The sequence below is a fragment of the Serinus canaria genome, chromosome 2, assembly GCF_022539315.1.
Source record: "Serinus canaria isolate serCan28SL12 chromosome 2, serCan2020, whole genome shotgun sequence".
Lineage (NCBI taxonomy): Eukaryota > Metazoa > Chordata > Aves > Passeriformes > Fringillidae > Serinus > Serinus canaria.
The window spans coordinates 139,922,995-139,939,338 of NC_066315.1; the positions used below are offsets into that span (position 1 = coordinate 139,922,995).

At 46.0% G+C, this 16,344-nt stretch overlaps 1 protein-coding gene across 1 annotated transcript; it reads right to left on the minus strand.

Annotated features, from left to right (window-relative positions):
* Positions 1 to 5,768: 5,768 nt before the first annotated feature.
* On the minus strand, positions 5,769 to 14,591 carry KLHL38 (kelch like family member 38). The gene is made up of 3 exons (XM_030233936.2): positions 12,909 to 14,591; positions 11,444 to 11,549; positions 5,769 to 9,952 (listed from the first exon to the last, which is right to left on the minus strand). The coding sequence occupies exons 1-3, from the start codon at positions 14,256 to 14,258 to the stop codon at positions 9,666 to 9,668; spliced, it is 1,743 nt and encodes a 580-aa protein (XP_030089796.1). The 5' UTR covers positions 14,259 to 14,591; the 3' UTR covers positions 5,769 to 9,665.
* Positions 14,592 to 16,344: the final 1,753 nt, after the last annotated feature.

A 16,344-nucleotide genomic window follows, 5' to 3' on the forward strand; every position in this document is an offset into this window, starting at 1 on the left:
AAGGATTGTAAAAAAGCAATATTTGGCAATTCACAAAAGGCAGAATTTTTTTTGCAGATTTATTTGAAATGCCCTTATGGGGTTGGTATCATTGTTATTTTAATGATGTGGCATTGGAGACATGAAAGAAACAATGTTCTACCCACAATCACTCAGCAAGTCACATTCTTTTTCACTTACTGGTGATGCCACATAACTGCACTGCTGATACCCCCTAGCAAACTAACTCTCATTTCACCATTAGTGATAACCAAGAGCGTTTGCTCAAGTTACATTTTAGCCAAAATTCGAAGTAGGCTTTGAGCTGATTCTGCTGTGAGACACCATCCACAGGCAAATGACATGATCAGAATGAGAAGGGTTGTGATCTACCACAGGACTGTAAGGCTAATAGCTCACAATTTGTCTGTTCAAGAATGTTTACTTAATTTCATGTCACTAAAAGAGCAAAATGCTGTCCCCTTTTAATAATGGACATTATATTTCACTAAAGAAGAAGTAAGACAAGAAGTGATAACAGAAGTGCCTCTGAAAATAAGCTTTTTGTTTCCCAGCCGATGCAAATGTATTCTGTCTCTCCCTGTTTCCCTCTTCAAATACACTTGTGTGGGTCCCACCTATGCACCAGGCAGGGAGATCAAGATCTGGCTCCACAGGGATGCTTTGTATTGTCCTGAAAGCAAAACTTAATCCAGGGAGAGGATAATGCACTCTTGAGTTACTGGCTCCTTCATCCTTGTCTTGGACAGACTTCCTCTCATCTCCAAAGAGTTATCTGAGTAGAGATCTCAGTATTCTCCTCCTTAGAGTTTATTATGAATTTATTGAAAAAAATGCAATCCCTTCAGCTATGAAAATTACCCTCCTTTGTCTATAAATAGGCTTAACCTCTTAAACTGTGTCAGATGCTGCAGATTCACCAATTTGATGTAGATCTTCAGACATTTTCTGCTCCTACAGCTCCAGGGCAAATGACTCATGCTGTTTGCAAGTGCCTATCCCACTGAGCCTGGCAGTATCAGTGTGGCTGAAGGTTCCTACTAAAACCTGGGCAGGGATTTTCCCCTCATCAAGCTGAGCTCATCAACATACTGCAGCCACAAAGGAGTATGTTGTACTTACATGAAAATCCATGCATTTGCAGTAGTCCAGCCACAAATCAGTAGAGGAAAATATGTTCTAGAGTCAAACAAATATGATAAAGGCAAAATCCTATTGATCCCTGTAATAATTTTCCCAGCTGCATTTCCCTTCACTGGTGGCAGTCCTAGGAAGATTGGTCTGCACTATTACCTTACCTTTGAAATTGCTTTGGAAATATGAAAGGGAAATGTCAAAGTATTTTCAGACAATCTAAATGGCTTTTATAGCTTGTTCCTGGAAATCACAGTTCCCTGAGCTGTCTGAATGTTTGGTCCTTGCTCTATAAATCACTTGTTTTTAGAAGCAGAAGGGATCCAGTTTCCCAGGCATGTGCCCATTCCTAGAGTTGTCCCACCCTTACTTTTCCTGGGGAAGGGAAAAATCTTGACATGGAAAATCAGGGGGAAAAACTCTTCTTCTAGGTGAAGGGTAATGGTTCCCTTCTGCCTATGAGGCACATAGGGATAGAAAGGTTGGTACAACCAGTTTTGCCCAAGTTTCCAGAAAGTCCTGGGCTTTGGCACTTATTTGATCATATTTGTCTGCTGATCCGTGGACCAGGGAGACACATGGAAGAGCTGAATTTTATTTTATTTTATTTTATTTTATTTTATTTTATTTTATTTTATTTTATTTTATTTTATTTTATTTTATTTTATTTTATTCACTTCTACTTCAGTTATCCGGGTTATGGCATAGGGTGTTGCTCTTGCCTAATGAATGAGCTGGAAAGTCCAGCTGATGGTGCTCTGAGGGCCATCTGTGTCCTCAGCTCCCAGTTTCTCATAAGCTCTTTGGAGTGAGGGCCTGTGTATTTTGTGCTGCCATCACAAATAACAGACTCTCAGCTTGACATCCGTGATCCACTGTGCATGTCGCATTTCATGCCATAAAAAACATATGCACAAGGTTGGAAGGGCAAACATGCTTTTGGCTTCCCTGCCATTTGTAGTTCAGTTTGCCTGCAACCCTTCTTTCATTGTGTGTTGCTACTTTTCTCCTGAAAAAATTTCCAGAGCCCCTGGAAGAAGAAACAGGCTCTATTTACTGACATTTGTCCCAAGTTATTATGAGCAGACAACTCTTGTAGGCTGAAATAAACAGGGCAGGAGATTCTCCTCCTTTTAATGCCTTTATTAAAGTGATCAGCTCAAAGATGGGGGTTTTAGGAGATACGCAGAGTTCTGCCACCACTCCCAGCAGTGAATCAGAAGAGAAGGATTTGCAGCTCTGTCCCCAAGGGGGCAGGGCCGGGAGTCCTGTCCTCACAAGGCAGTGGGGTATACCCAGGGTGTCTCGGGTTGGATTATCAGTCCAGCGGGTCCTGGGTCTGACTGACATCGTTTGTAGTTAGGGCGAGGAGTGACCGAGGTTTTCAAGTGTCTCTGCCGGCTTCGGACCTCGGCCCTGCTGCCTAGACACTACTCTGACCTTTTAATTCTGCTTCGGCTCGTCTCTTTTGGGGTATTTTCCAGGATTTGGTAAAGGTCTTGTCCCAAGGTAGTCTGGGTTTGGGGGAAATTTGCATGTCTCCTGAGATGCAAATATCCCCCTCTCCCCACCGTCCGAGGCGGGGGGGGGGTTGTCATCCTCCTGGCAGCAGGCTAGGGTGGTGCTGAAATAAACAAGAATCTTCTACAATAGAGAGTCAAATGATGATACTTAAGGATACTTAACTGGCGGTTACAACATTTCACTAACAAAGAACTCTAGGCCAACGGTCAACTCTCAGATCAACTCAAAAACTCCTTTGCTGCTCCTTCTCTTAGGAAAAAAAACCCGGTAACCTTTTTTTTTTTGTTCATAACATAGGCTATAAACAGAATCTCTCAGCCAGAAGCCTTCAGTCAGAACCTACCAAGGCCAAAGACTTCCTTCATCTAAAAAGGTCTGAATTAGCCATTAAATGTCACAGCATCTTGGAGAACATCCATAGGACCTCTCTGCTTTCCTCCTTGGTCAGGGTTTGAGCTGGCACTCAGTTAAGTTGCTGGGAGTCTTCACTGTTGGATGCCATGGCTCTGTGTGCACACACATGGGTTAGCCCACATTGTGAATTAATTCATTAGTTAATGAATTAATTCAGCTGCAAGTTCCACTGCAAGGGAGTGCCAGGGCTGAAATGTGGCCTGAAGCACACTGAGGCATTGTTGACACAGCCTGGGTGATGAGGAGCCTTTCCGTGTTTCTGCACAGGATGAACCCAGGGCCGATGCATGGGGAGGAATCACTCTGTGCCATCTGCTCCCTCTCTGGCAAACCTCAGTGCATGGCAGGGAGTGTCCTCCTGTGGCTCACCCCTTTGTGTGTCCCCAAGGGACACAGCCCTGACAGGCTGTGGGACACAGTCATGTATGCCCTGACGTGCTGGCTTCCCATTTCACATTTGCTGATGGTCCTCATGCCAGAGGCCAAGTTTACTTCACAGAGGCTATATTCTGCACTGCTCAGGCTGTCTCTAAGATCCTACCCAGGGAATAGATAAACAGAACAATGTTTGAGCCTCTGGTACATTTTAATGTCATTTTCAGGGAAATATATGTGTCATAACAACACAAAGCAGGCACAGTTCCCTTGCTTTCGATCTGCCTGGTGCCAGGGTCCACGTCATTTCAGCATTGAAACAGATCCAGCAAGATCATGGTAACTTTGCTTTCTGAAGTGACTCTTTTGCCCCTTGGTCTGTACTTGTCTCTTGTCTTCCAGCAGTGTTCCTTACTCCTGTCAGGGAATGTCACGTACTGTTATGTTAACATCTGATTTTCACTGGAAACCCTAGGGAATTGGGCCCTTATCTCCACATACCATGCACATCAAAATAGTTTAATCAAGCCTATTAATTCCAGGGCTTGCTGCTGATCTGGATAAAACACTGCCCTTTCCCAGCACTGAAGCTTTGAAGCCAAGTTTCACATTGCAGCACTCTCCATTAAGTTTGTTCTCTGCTCCTTGGGGCTGAACACATCCCCCTAGAGTCTCCCAGGTCTTACAGAGAGGTGCCAGGGTTCAGCCCTAAGGCTCAGATTGATTTGGGCTGATTTTCCAGACCAGAAGCCTCCCATCAGTTTGAAAATTTGGACTTGAGAGTCCTTGGTGTCACTTCCTGGTGCTCTGGGCGGTCATTGCCACACATTGCAAATGTTGGCTCAGGGCAACTGCAGAGCCCAGGAAGGCATCCAAGAGCAGAGAGAAAAGTCAACAATGTGCCAAGACCAGGGCAAAACTCAGGGCGTGTCATCACAGATGTGGCATGGGGCATCTGAGGAAGCAAACATGCCTTTGTCCTTGTCCCAGCATGCCTGCTTTAGGGAGGGGTGGTGGGACATGTCTTATTCATCAGAAGGCACAGCCTGGTCAAGAAACAAACTTCAGAGAACTAGACATGGGAAGGTTAGGTATAGGAGGATGGTTACAAGCATCTTCCTGACCAGATGAAGAAGTGGACCAGATTCTTCCACCTTTTCCCACCTTCTGCAGGGTTTTACCTCATGGCTCACCCCTGACTCTTAAGGCAAAAGTCTCCAGCAGCTGTGGGGATGCCTTGTGTTTAAAGCGGCCACGAGACATGTGCCTGTTGGCCCAGGGCTGCTGGAGATGTGCTGCTGCTTGCTTTTCTGGGAAAGGGCTCTTGCAATATGAAAGAAGCACATGCAAACAAAGAGCTCTGGGGAGAGAAGTGACAGGCAGCAGCTGGAGCCAGTGGGTGACTTGCCGAGTGACAGAGCAGTTGGGCTCCTCGCTACTCTGCTACTATTTTGGAAACATCAATAAACAGAAGAGGCCAGATCAATCTCTCAGGGCTCCAGCACAAACCCTGAGGAGCCCTGTGGACATTGGTGGCACCAGCAGCCTGAGACATCAGTGTGTCCTTAAGAACTCTGCTTCATTTCGACTGTGGGCAAACTCATGGAATTTAGCCACTACAAACCTCATTAGCAGTCCACTAATTAGCAGATCTCAGCTCCTTTGCAGGTGCAGCCTTGCGCTGAGGAATTCATGCTCATTGTGCCATGGAGAATTTGACTTCAACTTCTGCTGGGGGAGCTTTCAAGCAGCTGGAAAAAAGTATGGATGTTTATATTTTTAAAAAGGGATTGTTTTTGCTGCTGTCAATTATTAATGGCGCTCAGGTCAGGTTAAGGAACAATGCCAGGGATAAATTACCCTGTATGCTATTCATGTATCCTCTACCCAATTGTTTCCTTCTCAGCTAGAGGATTCACCTCCCAATGAACTCCTTGGCATTTGGAAAAAGAGGACTGACAAAGCAATGAACTTGGTGTGCCCATTTATTTATGCATTGACATCTTTCCTACTTTGTCAGGTGTGTTTAATCAGAAAGAAGCAGGAAATGCATTATAATTATAAACAAATTGCTGCAGAAGAAAAAGGCTGCCCTTGGAAAGGACTGCATTTCTTGATAAATGGTTACAGTGAAAAAACACAGGCTTAACCTACGACTCTTTGCTGAGATCAAAGCAAAGTTGCTGCCACAGGCTCCCTGTGCAGCAGGACTCAGCTCTGGGTTTGCAGCAAGGCAAGGGGAAGAAAGTTGAAAAGAAAATGCAATCTCCTCCTTTCCTTTTCTTTTTTTGCCTGAAACTTTTCCCCTAGTACTAAAAAAAAAAAAAAATTAAAAAAAAATTTAAAAAATGACTCAACCATTAAATATTTGCTGTTAAAATTAATAGAATTGGTGAAGAACCCAGCTGTGAACACAATAACTAGGGTCATGTCCAAAGCCCCTTGTTGAAGCCATGGAGAGACATTGTTTTCAGTAGGTTCTGACTTGGGATCCTGATGAGCCAAAGCAAAGATGGAGTTAGGGAATAACCCTGTAGATTCTGGCTGTCCTGCAGTCTTTCCACGTGACCTTGCCCAAACTTGCAAACATTCCTTAACAGCTGAACCCCAGTCAGTATTGTGCTGCTGCTGTGAAAAGCAAAATCCTTCAGGGCTCTGAGACCACGAATGCTGTAGGTAAAATGCAGAAAGGGTTTATTTCCCTTCTCAGCACTGCAAGGCTGAGCCGTGGCCCTGCACTTAAATAAATATAAAAACCACCAACAGACAAACTGAAAATTGTCCAGAGGAGAGCAACAAAAATGATTAGAGGTCTAGAAAACATGACTTATGAGGAAAGATTGAAAGGGCTGGGTTTGTTTAGTCTACAGACTTTGAAACATCCTAATAAACTCTAAAGATGTAAAAAATATACAGCATCTAAAAGGGGTAATCGATTGCCCTTTATCTCTGTGCAAAAGGTACCTCACAAAAAAGATAGTATTAAAAGCACTGAGGCCAAAACACCTCAAGTTTGTTACTTGGGGAGAGATCAGAACATTTCATAGCAGATTTCTGGACAAGTACCTTGAGAGACTGGGTAACTCACTGTCCCATGGAACAGACTGGTTTCAGCCATGTGCTCCTATAGTTTCCTTGATCTAGTGACTGTGTCAGGGCACCTGAGGACAAGGCCTTGGAGGTGATGAACTTTTAGAGCACTCCCTGATTTGAAAAAATGTGGCAGGTGCTCAACCTTTTTAGAAGTTGCAAGAAGAAATCTTTTTTAAAAGCCTCTTTTCTGTGGCTTCCATGGTTATTAAATGAAGAGCAACAAATTCCCACCTTTTCATGGGGTCATCATTGCATTGTGAAGAACCTTGCTGCTCTCCCTTGGGGGATTCCTATCTAGGTGAATACTCAATGCTTGAATATTTAGATGATCAGACCTCTGAAAAAGCATGTAAAAGTGTATGAGGTAGTGACAACCTTAGAGATCCTGCTCCAAACATTCCCCTCCTGACAATGGAGAACGAGGTACCTTGGCCAACCCTTTCAAGGAGTGCTTTTACAACTGTAGAGCAGTGAGGATGGTATTAGGTACTGGTCCAGGTGGTGCTCAGCACCTACCTAGAAAAGCAACATCCCTTCCCCCATTGTGCCCACTCAGGGCTGAGTATCTCATCATCCTGGAGCTGCATGTGCTGTTCCCTACCCATGACTGAGCAACTTTGCTATCCCTCATCTGTCTTGGAAAGGCTCAACACTGTGTTCTAATTTCAACCCCTCTTCTTCAAAGGGCCCCATAAGTTTTTTCAAAGTCTGCTTCAAAATTCACCATAAGACAAAAACCTATTAGAAACCAGGTTTTGAATTTAATGCCCAGCAATCCCAAATTCCTTGAATTATGGGCATGAGGCGAGAGGTTTGTGAAGGAAAGGAGCACAGGGTTGCAGCCAGAGCAGAGCTGGCCATGTCCCTTGGCAACTCCAAGGACCTCAGGGTCAAGCGAGGGCTCCCCAAGAGATGGGGGAAAGATGCTGTGCTCAATCCTGCCACAACCCTGCCTCTTTTTTGCACTCCCCATTTCCTGCCCAGCTCTGCAAAGTACTGCTTGGTCCCATATGAAGACAGAGAAAATCATTAGTTATACGATATGGGAATTTAAAAAAAAAACCATTTGCTTCTAAGCATAAACCTATGACTGAGGCAATGGTTTGCAAACATGGGATTATGGCCCCAAGTCAACTTTTTTTCCCCCCAGTTTTGGGTACAGTCACGAGCCTGGCAGGAATCTGTGTCAGCTAAAATGCATGGCAGCAACTGGCGTCTCCTGGAGTTTGGAGCTGAGTGGGGCCACAACAGGATGGAGTTTGGGAAGGCAGCACTGCAGCGTTAGGAATAAGCATCTCCCTGGGGCAGACTTTCCATAATTGGCCATGACAAGGCTTCTTTCTCCAGAGAGCTGGAGCTGGTCTGTGAGGAAACAGGATGAATCACTGCTCCAGCTCAATTTGGCAAATGCCATGATTTCGTTCTGCTCTGCACAGGGAGGAGATGATGATATAGACTGAAAGACAGAAGAGAAATCTAGCCAAAGGCTTCTGAGCTGGGAGAGGAATTTGAGTTCCCACCCATTTTTCAAAGGTTTACTCAGGTCCTTAGAAGGAAACCCTGGCAATACCCAGTGGTGCAAAAACAATTCCCTTTATCAGCAAAGGGAGGGAACAATGGGGACTCCTGAACACAAAGCTCATGCAAACAATAATAGCCCTTTTATTTTCCATTGTTAAACCAGCAGTTGATACTAAATACTTCCTTCCAGCCCTCTATTTTGTTAACTATTTCTGTCACTCTTCTGCTCAATTTATGGGAGGGGATCTTAGTGTCTGGAGCTGGTTTTCTGCAATGTGGTGGTGTCCACATGGCTGTGCAGCCTTTTGTGAAGAGGAAGGTTGAGCATGGTTTCCTCATGCCATCCTGTAGCCTTTGAAAAGTTCCACTTTTTTTTCAAATATGAAGAAAAATGGGTGTTGTTTCTGCCAGCCTTTCTCTGGATACTGGTCATCCATAAAGCTCCTTGCTATCTCAGCAATCTTACCAAGCCCAGTGACCTAACAGCAGTTCACAGCCTGTTCAGTGTCTGATGATTAATCCCCTCCCTTTCAAAGTATGCACTTAGTGGCAGAACCCCACGAAAATATTGGTGGAGGAGAGCTGTTTTGCCAAGTGGCAGATTTAGACTTGCTCTTCTTGGAAAGCTGGCTTCCTGTCACTGGCTTTGTCTCATGGGCTTTTTTCCAGTGGTTTGGAGAGAGGAGAAAGGGAAAAAGAAATTGTTCCTCCCAAATACCTCTTCTCTTTTACATCCCCTTTCCTCTATGTGTCCTCTCTGCTATTCTACATTTCAGGAACTCCATCAGCCAAAGTCATCCTAACTAACTCCACTGCTATTCCTCATGCCAAAGGAGAAGAAAGATCCCTGCAAAATAGGATCCCATGAAAAAGAAGGTGCAGACAATCTTAATTTCCATCCCATCTTCTCCTGATTCTTCAGAGGCCAGGCAGATGGAACAAAAATCTTCCCTGCACTGTGGAAGAGTGTTAGCTCAGAAAAGTCAAATCTGCTTCTTGTTGCAATATGAGAGTGAGTTCAGATCAAAGCATCAGTCTTTTGCCAATTTTTAATTAGCTGATAGGAACATTAAAATTTTATTTCTTATGAGCTGACTACCACAGCGAACTCAGGCAGCTGCTCCTGGGCTGGCTACAAGACTGGAGCTTGGGGCTTCCTATTCTAAACACTGCCACCACTGGAAAGGAAATCTCGGTCAGCAACGAGCAGCACGGGGCTGTGGCAGGCAGCTGAGTTTGCATGACAGCAAAGATCTTACTTTCCCTGGAGACAGCAGCATTCCCCTTCACTTCTAAAGTCTGTACAAGGACAACTCCCACACTGGTTCTTAGCCAGTATCTTTCTCCTGTTTCCTCTTGAGATGCTGGGTAAGGCCTCCAGACTGGACTCAGCAGCACCACATGCAATATCAGCCAGGTGAATACAGTGTGAGCAAAGCTCATGGCCTTTCTGACACAGGGGCTGGAAGGACTAACACTGCTGGTACCTTCAAGGTCAGGACTTTGTGTGACCCTGTGAAGATTCCCCATGTGCTCTCTGCAGAGTGAGGTGGGTTCTTTCTGGGAAGAAAAGCACAAAATATCAAGGAAGTACCAAGAGTTGTTCAGAGAAGGTTAGAACAAGGGACACACTGGAGTGTCAGGCACCCATGGTCAAAGAGTTTGTGCGGCAGTTTTCCCTTTGGTGTCCAAGTGTCAGTCTCTGGATCATAGCAGTCCAAGGAATCCAGGTCCTTGATGACATTATCTGAGGTGAGACATCGTCCTCCTGTGACATACAGCTTGTTCTTGATGACAGTGGCCCCATGATGCATTCGTCTGTCCTTCATGTCTGCACATTTAACAAACTTGTTGCTTTTTGTATCATAAGCAATTATTCTCCGGGTGTACCCTGAATGCAAAGCCAGAGGTGGAAGAGACAGATGGAATTAAGCACTTATGGCCAGAAGAAGGAATAATAATGATATATTTCATGCTGGTCTTTAATAAGACATTATAGTAGTACATAATTTGGCAGAAGTAAGGTATCTAAACTAAGTGATGATGTGTCAGAGGAATGCCTGGTTATGTTCCTTTCCTGTCTGTCCTCATCCTGTCTCATAGCACCTTGGCAGCCAAGGCTTGATGAGCACCATAAAGCCCATCCATCGGGCAACCAATTTGTCAAACACAGTTGGGGCTTGCAGTTACCTGCACATGCCTTCAAACATCTGAAAATATTTCATTTTACCAAACAGTCCTAGAGCTTCACTTGGAAACACAGAAAGCAGTGGCCCATGGGATGGGCCTTGTTGGGTTGGAGTTGTAACTGTCTGGTGACTGGAGCTGGGTATGCAACAGCATGGTGCCACCAGTGCTCACTCCACTCCTGAAGCCCTGAGCACCACATTCGTGCTGGCCACCACGCCAGTGAGCCAGTGGACAACTCTTCCTCTGATGTTTGATATAACCTCGTATCAGCTGAGAGGCCAGCGCTGGTAAGAGAGCCACTGCCCTGGAGCAGTGGAGGTGTGGAAACTTGGTACCCAGCAGGACCTTGCCCATGTAGAAAAACATGAGTGTGGTCTGAGGTGAGGGCAATCTGCCTTATAGGAGCCAGATAGTCTTGGACCTTTAGTCTCAGCCCTCCCCTCTTCTCACTGCAAAGGATAGCAGTGGCCTCTCCCTGAGGGGTGACACCTCAGGGTGTTGAAGTCCTGTGCAGTTTGGGGTCAATCCTCTGCTTTGCTAAAGATACTATGCGTCTCATTTTTCCTTAAATAATTCAACACCTGCTTTGTCCTGGCAGTCTGTGGTCAGGGAAGAGGCATTAAGGACTGTAGAGGGCCCAGTTATCAATGACATGATGCTCCTGACTGCCACTGGTAGAGGCTGGTCCTCAGGTTGAAAAAGACACAGAAGTTTCCTCTTTCCAAGTGTTTTGCACTCCTTTTAGGATATTTTGCAATTACCCCCATGAGGCAGCTAAAAGACCACTCAGCACCTCATAGACCTACAGCCCACCCATCCTGACAAGCCATCCATGGCCTTGTGGTGATCCTGCTTTCCATTCTTCCAAGTGGAGCAGACAGGGAGGACCAGGCTATGAGTCAGGAGGGGAGGGTCAGGACCCCCATGCTCCTGGCTTCCTCCCAGGAGCAGTAACTTGTATTGGCTTTTCCTCAGTTTTCTATTTGGGGTAAGAAAGTGCCTCATGGAGAACTTATCTCCCCTTCAGTTACCATGAGGCTCCAGAAGAGAAGTGTATGGAGGGTGGGCACACTCCCCCTTTCCTTCCCAAGATCCAAGTGCTTTTTGAGGGAGCACCCCAAACAGGAAGGCTGCGAAAATGCACAGGATCTGGGTAGGGGGAGGGAGAGGAAAGGTGAAACAGAGCCCTTACCACCTACGATGATAATCTGGTCTCCAATCACAACAGCTGGTGCACAGACATTCTTCACTACTCTGGTCTCCATACGAAACCATGTATTCCGGGAAACATGGTAAACCTGACAAAAAAATAAAGATATTCACTCAGCTGTTTATGTTTCATTTTAACTGACATCAGTAATTACAGAGGAACTTCTGGGTTTTATTTTACCCTAATAAATACAATCCTCTGGCTCAAACTGCTGGAAATCTGAGAGCATACCCACTTTTTTTTCTTAATATGTCCCCTTGGAAAGCATTCTGGATCCCCAAGACTGTGTGCTGAGGAGATGCTAGCGCTTGCACTGAGGAAGTGCATCTGCCATATGAAGGCTTCTTGCATGGCCATTAAATCACTGTAACTAGTTCTCCCAAAGGGCAAGCTGATTAATTTCATTTTCCAGTTATCCTGTGTATTCCTTATTAGCCTTAGCAATTTCCTGGGCAAACAAACCTCAGCTTCAGCTAGCTCTGCTGGCAGCCACTGTGTTTGCCCAGCTGCTATATATATGCTAGTGACTGGTATGCACTCAGACTGGCAAAGGGACTTAGAGTGGTATCTAAGTCATCGATTTATGTGAGAAAAAGAGCTGTTGCCAGATGATGATCATTCAATCATCTGCATCTGGGTGACACAAACTTTTATGTCATGTTATCTGCTTCTTAATATAGCAAATATCACCAGGGCATCTCCCCACTAACTGATAAATACATTTCCTTCCCCCTGATAATGAAGTACCGTTATAAAGCATTGCTCATGCCCTGGTTGCCATCTTAGCTTAATGATACTTCTCAGTTAAAGCACCTTGAACAGTGAAAAGCACTCATGGGAAAGAAACATTTCAATGTTGCTAAAGTTTCAAGTCAGATTAGTAAAAACGTAATGTATTTTTTCCTCCTGATAGAGTGTAACGGCTGAAAGCAGGCAGAGAGCCAGCAACATGTGGCAGGAGCCACATTTTTAACACAGCTGTTTATCCCAAATGACTGTCAGTTTAAGTTCTGGCCCTTTGATGAGTGAGTATCTAATCGCTCTAACGATCGCGAGCGTTTGCTGTGAGCGAGCAGGTGCAGGCTGAGACCCCGCTCAGCGCCAAGTGCAAGCACCGATTCTGGTGAGATTGGCTACAGGCACCGAGCCAGGCAGGGGGAGCTGCTGCCGCTGCCACGGCATCACCTGCGGCAGCCCTGGCCCTAGGGCCCACCAGTGGCACGACTGACTGACACCCAAAGCAGCGCCTCTGGGGCTGCTGCTGGAAAACATTCAGAAGGGGAAAATGGAAGAGCTGCAATGCTCCTTGAGGCCATGGATCAACCCATCCTGCCTCTTGCTGCAACACACAGTGGCGTTTTTTGAGTGGTTTGATTTCCTCGTGAAGGTGATGGACTGCTGAATACCTTAGAAGAAATTGCCTACGACAAGCAGGACTGACCATTACCTGGATAAGCCGAACAGGGTTTTGCATTATATCTTCTCCCCCAAAGAGGTAAACCCTCTGATCTTTGGCAGCAACAGCAGGGTGAAGGACGGCAACAGGCATGTTTGCCATGCTCTCACAGGTGTTGTAGACACTATCATATCTTTCCACAGAATTCAGGATTTCCTGGTTTTCACCAATTCCACCGAATGATAAAATATAATTTTTATATGCCAGGCTTCTGTGGGAGTAACGTGGAACTAGCATGTGCTCAATCAACCTCCACTGATTGAGTTTGAGGGAATAAATGTAAATATTACCACTGACCAGACTTTTCTTATTGCTAACAGGCATCCCTCCAAGCACAAAAATATTGCTGTGTAAACTCACTGCAGAGGCTTTGTAGAGGCGCATGGGAAGTTTGGCCAGGCTCAGCCATTGGTTCGTCTTGTTATCATAAAGCAGGACATCCCTTGTTGTCTGCTGGCTGTCCTTCCTGCCACCAATGATGATGAGGAACTCTTGGTTGGAGTACCTGCGAGGAACATGCATCATGGGTTTGATGTCAGGAGTGTTGGTGCTGTACAAGGAAAACATGTGTCTCCGGGCTGACTCCAGGATGCTCCTGCAAGTGGGTGAGGCCTGAACAAGCGAGTCATTAGCAATGAAATGGAAGAGGAAGGTTGGATGGACATACTGAAGTCGGACTTTCTTGAACAACTCTTGGATGTAGCCTTGTCGTGCCTGGAGGTCGTGCCGGATCCAGACCATCAGTGCCTCAAAGACCTGCTCCTCCTCTCCACAGAGTTCATCATCCCCGAGGTAATCGATCAGCTCCGTGGGACAGAGGTTCTTCAGGTCCTCAGAGGAGGCCACCATGGGAAAACATTTCAAAGCCATAGCCTTGGCTTTCTTATTCAGGCTTTGGCAGTTCAAGATTTTTGCCAGTCTGATCATGCTCAGGCAGTTGTCAGGGGTCAGCTTGTCTTGGAGGTAGGTAGAGCAGGCCTCAAACAGCTTAGTGTACTGCAGCATGGATGCCGTCTCCAAGAGGCACAAGACATTCTCAGTGGATATGAGAATCTCCCCAGTGTAAACATAAAGGATAATCTGATCCAAAATACCAGCGTCGATGCCCTTTAGAATGACTTTAGGCTGGTGACTCTCCCTGAAGTTGTTACAGAACATTGCCTTGAAGTATGGGCTGCTGGAAGCCAGCACATTTCGGTGACAGGGGATTTCAAAGCCCCCGGAGCAGAGGGTAACATCAGTCAACATCCTGCTCTGCCGCAGAGCATTCAGCTGCCTCAGCAATTCAGAGGAGAAGTCCTGGTCTTTGAAGAGAAACTCTTCAGTGGATCCCTCTTCCATAGCAAAATGTGAGAGAGATGAATTTTGGACTTGGCAGGAAAAAAACCCAAATTCTTAGCAGCTTTTATTGAAAAATCCAGCTCCAAGGGAACAACTCAGGACTTTGATGTTGCTGTAAATATCCGTTCACTATTACGCATAAAAATGGAACATGGTTTAAGCACAGTGGGAAAATAATAAAGAAGCCAAAAGGTCGCTAAGACCCTTGAAAACTTTCATAAAGTTATCAGATAGGTTGCAAGTCTGAGGTCAGCACTGTCTGTGTCGTTGGCAAGAAGCAAAAGCACTGAAGTTATCTCACTGATTTTGGATTAAAGCTGGAGGGCTGAAGCAATTGGTTTGTTCATTTCCATCATGTTGAATAAATGCACTTAGACATTTATTCACGATTTTAAAGTATTAGCAGTTTAGTAGCTTGTGCCTCTTTCCTCTAGAGTTAGTCACTCCCAAAGAATGCAAATCTGGCAGAGCTGAACTCTGCAGCAGGACGAACAGAACCCTAGAGGCTGGGAATCTGCATTAAAAGTTATTTATTAACTCTGCTTAGCTGTGGTTTTTTTATGTTAATCAGACACACAATGATTAAATTAAGTGCCAGGCAGAACAATATGATGAGTATCTACGGTCATGGCTTAACTGCTCAACCTGCAGTGGAACCGAAGGGTAGAAACATTTACCTTCTGTTGTCCTTCACTGCATGCACTTACTCTCTGTCGTTTATTCTCTGCTGAGTTTTTCCACAGCTAGAGCCTGGGCAAAACCCTATAAACCCACGGGAAGTTTCTTTCAGTAGGTAGGTGATTCATAGAGGGTGCTTTCTGGCCGTGTTTATGCCGCAGCCGTTGCCGCCGCTGCCGGGGCTGCGCAGGAGCGGCGGGCGCGGGCATTGTGTACATTCCAGCGCTAAGAATAGGCGCGCAGCGCTCCGCGCTCTTATCGCATGTGACGCCGCCGCTGCCTTTTGCAATGACCTGGCTGGTTCTGAGCATGCCCGAGTGGTGTTTTTCTGGCAAATGTTTACATATAATAAATAGACACGGAGAGGAAAGTTCACTTATAAATGTCCTGGCTGTCCGTTTGGAAACAGTGGCAGGGCGCTGTCCTAAAGTGCCTGGGAACTCTAGAAGCCTGTAAACAGTCTGCAATGCCTCGCACTGCGCTGTCACCGGCGTTCCATGGAGAAAGGCGGAGAGGGAAGGGCTCCGAGGGCGTCCGGTGGGATGGACCGTGTCTCCACCCTATGGAGAGATCTGGGGAGCATCAGCCTCTTGCAGTGTGGTGGGAGATGCTGATGCACTGGGACCCCTCCAGCGCTGCTCCAGGGTGGGCAGGGAAAGCCCAACTACCTTCACCAAGCAGAAAGTGAAGTTTGCTCTTGGAGCAATTTATCTTTATGATGCTGCTTGTTATTTCATGTAGAAAACCCCGGGTTGTGGCCTTTTGTCTAAGGACCTCAGCTCTCTGGAACCCCTAGCAAAGAACTTCTCAATCAAATGTCTTGAGGAAGCTCAGTGTTACAGGTGGGAGGACTTGAGCAGGTTGCTGCTGTGAGTAGCAAGCTGGAAACCAAGATTCCAGAGTGGCAATTCCCAGGGTGGCACAGGGCTCCCAGGACACATACCTTGATGGGGTTCCTCACTGCAGATGGCTGCACATGAACAAGCTAAGCTCCTTTTGCAGGCAGTGAGGTCTAGTCAATACAAGTCGGCCAAGTAATTCAGATCACCAGTATGTTCAACCTGTATTTGGGCAGGGGAACAGTTCTCCAGGCACTGCTGGGTGTCCACAGGTGCTCAGCTGCCTCAATCACATGTAGGTGCCCATGGTAGGCATGTATGATGGTGAGCCTAATTCCATCCTCAGCGCTGGGATCATTCAAATGCCTTGTGCCAGGGCAGGATCCTCCAGAACCCCAGCTGGTGCCTTGTCAGGGCCTTCAGCAGGTCAAGTGTGATGTGTCCCAGCTCTATACCAAAGTCCTGGGTGTTTCAAGAGAAATAGAATTGGCTGCCCTTGCCTGAGTAACTGAATTGGGCTCCTATCTCTGCTGAGATTTCTCTCTTTGTTCTAGAGTGGGGCTGAATCA